Genomic DNA, 1,454 nt, shown 5'->3' with positions numbered 1-1,454 from the left:
TCTCCCACCGTGCCCTCGAAAGTACATAATGCCGACGATGACAACCACAACTATAATGACAGCATTAACGATTAGCACGGCTAATAGAGCTGGTCCCTACGATTCGATATGATTTACTTTACGGGCAAGGTCATCCAGGGAGAAGGGGATCGGGGTGTCGGAGAGCCAGATCCCGTGCCGGGATTAGAGGGTACCTTGAGTGTCGATGAGCTACCTTGCTGATTTTGAAACTCGGGAGATGTTGGTGGTTGGCAAAAGCTGCAGTAGTGGGGACAATTCAACATTAGGAATAACACAATGGCAGATTGTTCACCTTCACGTATGGACCCCCCATTGTGAGCTTCGACGAATCTGTGTAATCACCAAAATCGAAGCTACCAATGCATGAGCTGGTCGGACAGTTGTTATGTGTTCAAAGAGATTTTACTCACACCGTATAGATATTTTGGAGGAAGACATCGCCAGCAACAGCATCATACTGTCCACTTTCACCCAAGCTCTATGATCCAATACATTTGTTCTTGTTGCCGAGCACGGAAACAACAAGGTTCAGATGCAAGTCGATCCGACGACCACTGCGAGCCGGAAATATCCAATGCAGGAAAGAAAGAAACCAACCCAATCCAGAATCCGAAATAAATCACAAGGTACGACCCAATGACCTACAGATCATGCCATGATATTTCAGTTCTGGAATGGCAGATAGGGAGTAACAGCCGACGAACCAGCACTGCTGTCGTACGTGGTACCTCGAACGACAACTGCTTTTCCATTCGGGACGGAAGATGCACTCGAAGTTAGAGTCTTCGCCCCATCTGAGACCTCGTATCCGTCCTAAAAGACAAAGCACGGAAATGTCGAACAGGAGTTCGCTTTGGCGAAAGAAATATAACACGCACGATATGTTCCAACGCGTTGGATTTGACTGGAAATAAACCATAGATGAGGTATGTCGATGCGTGCATACCACGGGCCAAGTCGGAATCGGACTCAGGCTTGTTGACATCACATCCGTATAAGCCGGGTCCGATTCACCTATAGACGCGTATATGTCACCAATATCTTCCAATTCTTACAAAGCAAAAAAAACTTACCAATGGTGAACCCTCCTTCATCTAATAGTGTACCGCTTTCAGCCCGCCTCAGAGAAAATATCATGTAATTACTCCAATTGACCAAATCTCGTTCAGACATCCGTCAGGCTGCAGAGCCTAATTAGACAAAAATTCCACAGTAGTGTCGTACTTTTCGTTGGATCGATTTGACAATACTGAACATCAGTTGGGAGACTGCTCGGGCGAGGTTCGAAGGACCAAGCCATCATGGATCTTTCTCTGCCCTCTTACTTGAGATATCGCCGTGGCATCCGCCTACTTGTTGACGGCAAATTATGCTCCGCCCGCACCCATCACGATTAGGTTTGGAGGCGGGGTTTTGGAACATTACTGGGGATG

General features: G+C 47.2%; 1 protein-coding gene across 1 annotated transcript; it reads right to left on the bottom strand.

Moving 5' to 3' along the window:
• Window positions 1-210: 210 nt before the first annotated feature.
• EI90DRAFT_3025262 (uncharacterized protein) lies at window positions 211-1,194 on the bottom strand (the record flags this gene model as incomplete). Its single annotated transcript, XM_039057920.1, has 7 exons — window positions 211-258; window positions 314-389; window positions 432-499; window positions 619-662; window positions 726-834; window positions 900-925; window positions 1,095-1,194. The coding sequence occupies 7 exons, from the start codon at window positions 1,192-1,194 to the stop codon at window positions 211-213; spliced, it is 471 nt and encodes a 156-aa protein (XP_038907444.1).
• Window positions 1,195-1,454: the final 260 nt, after the last annotated feature.

The sequence above is a fragment of the Cantharellus anzutake genome (genome assembly GCF_015039405.1).
Source record: "Cantharellus anzutake strain C23 chromosome Unknown EI90scaffold_346, whole genome shotgun sequence".
Lineage (NCBI taxonomy): Eukaryota > Fungi > Basidiomycota > Agaricomycetes > Cantharellales > Hydnaceae > Cantharellus > Cantharellus anzutake.
This window is presented reverse-complemented; position numbering and strand designations above follow the sequence as displayed.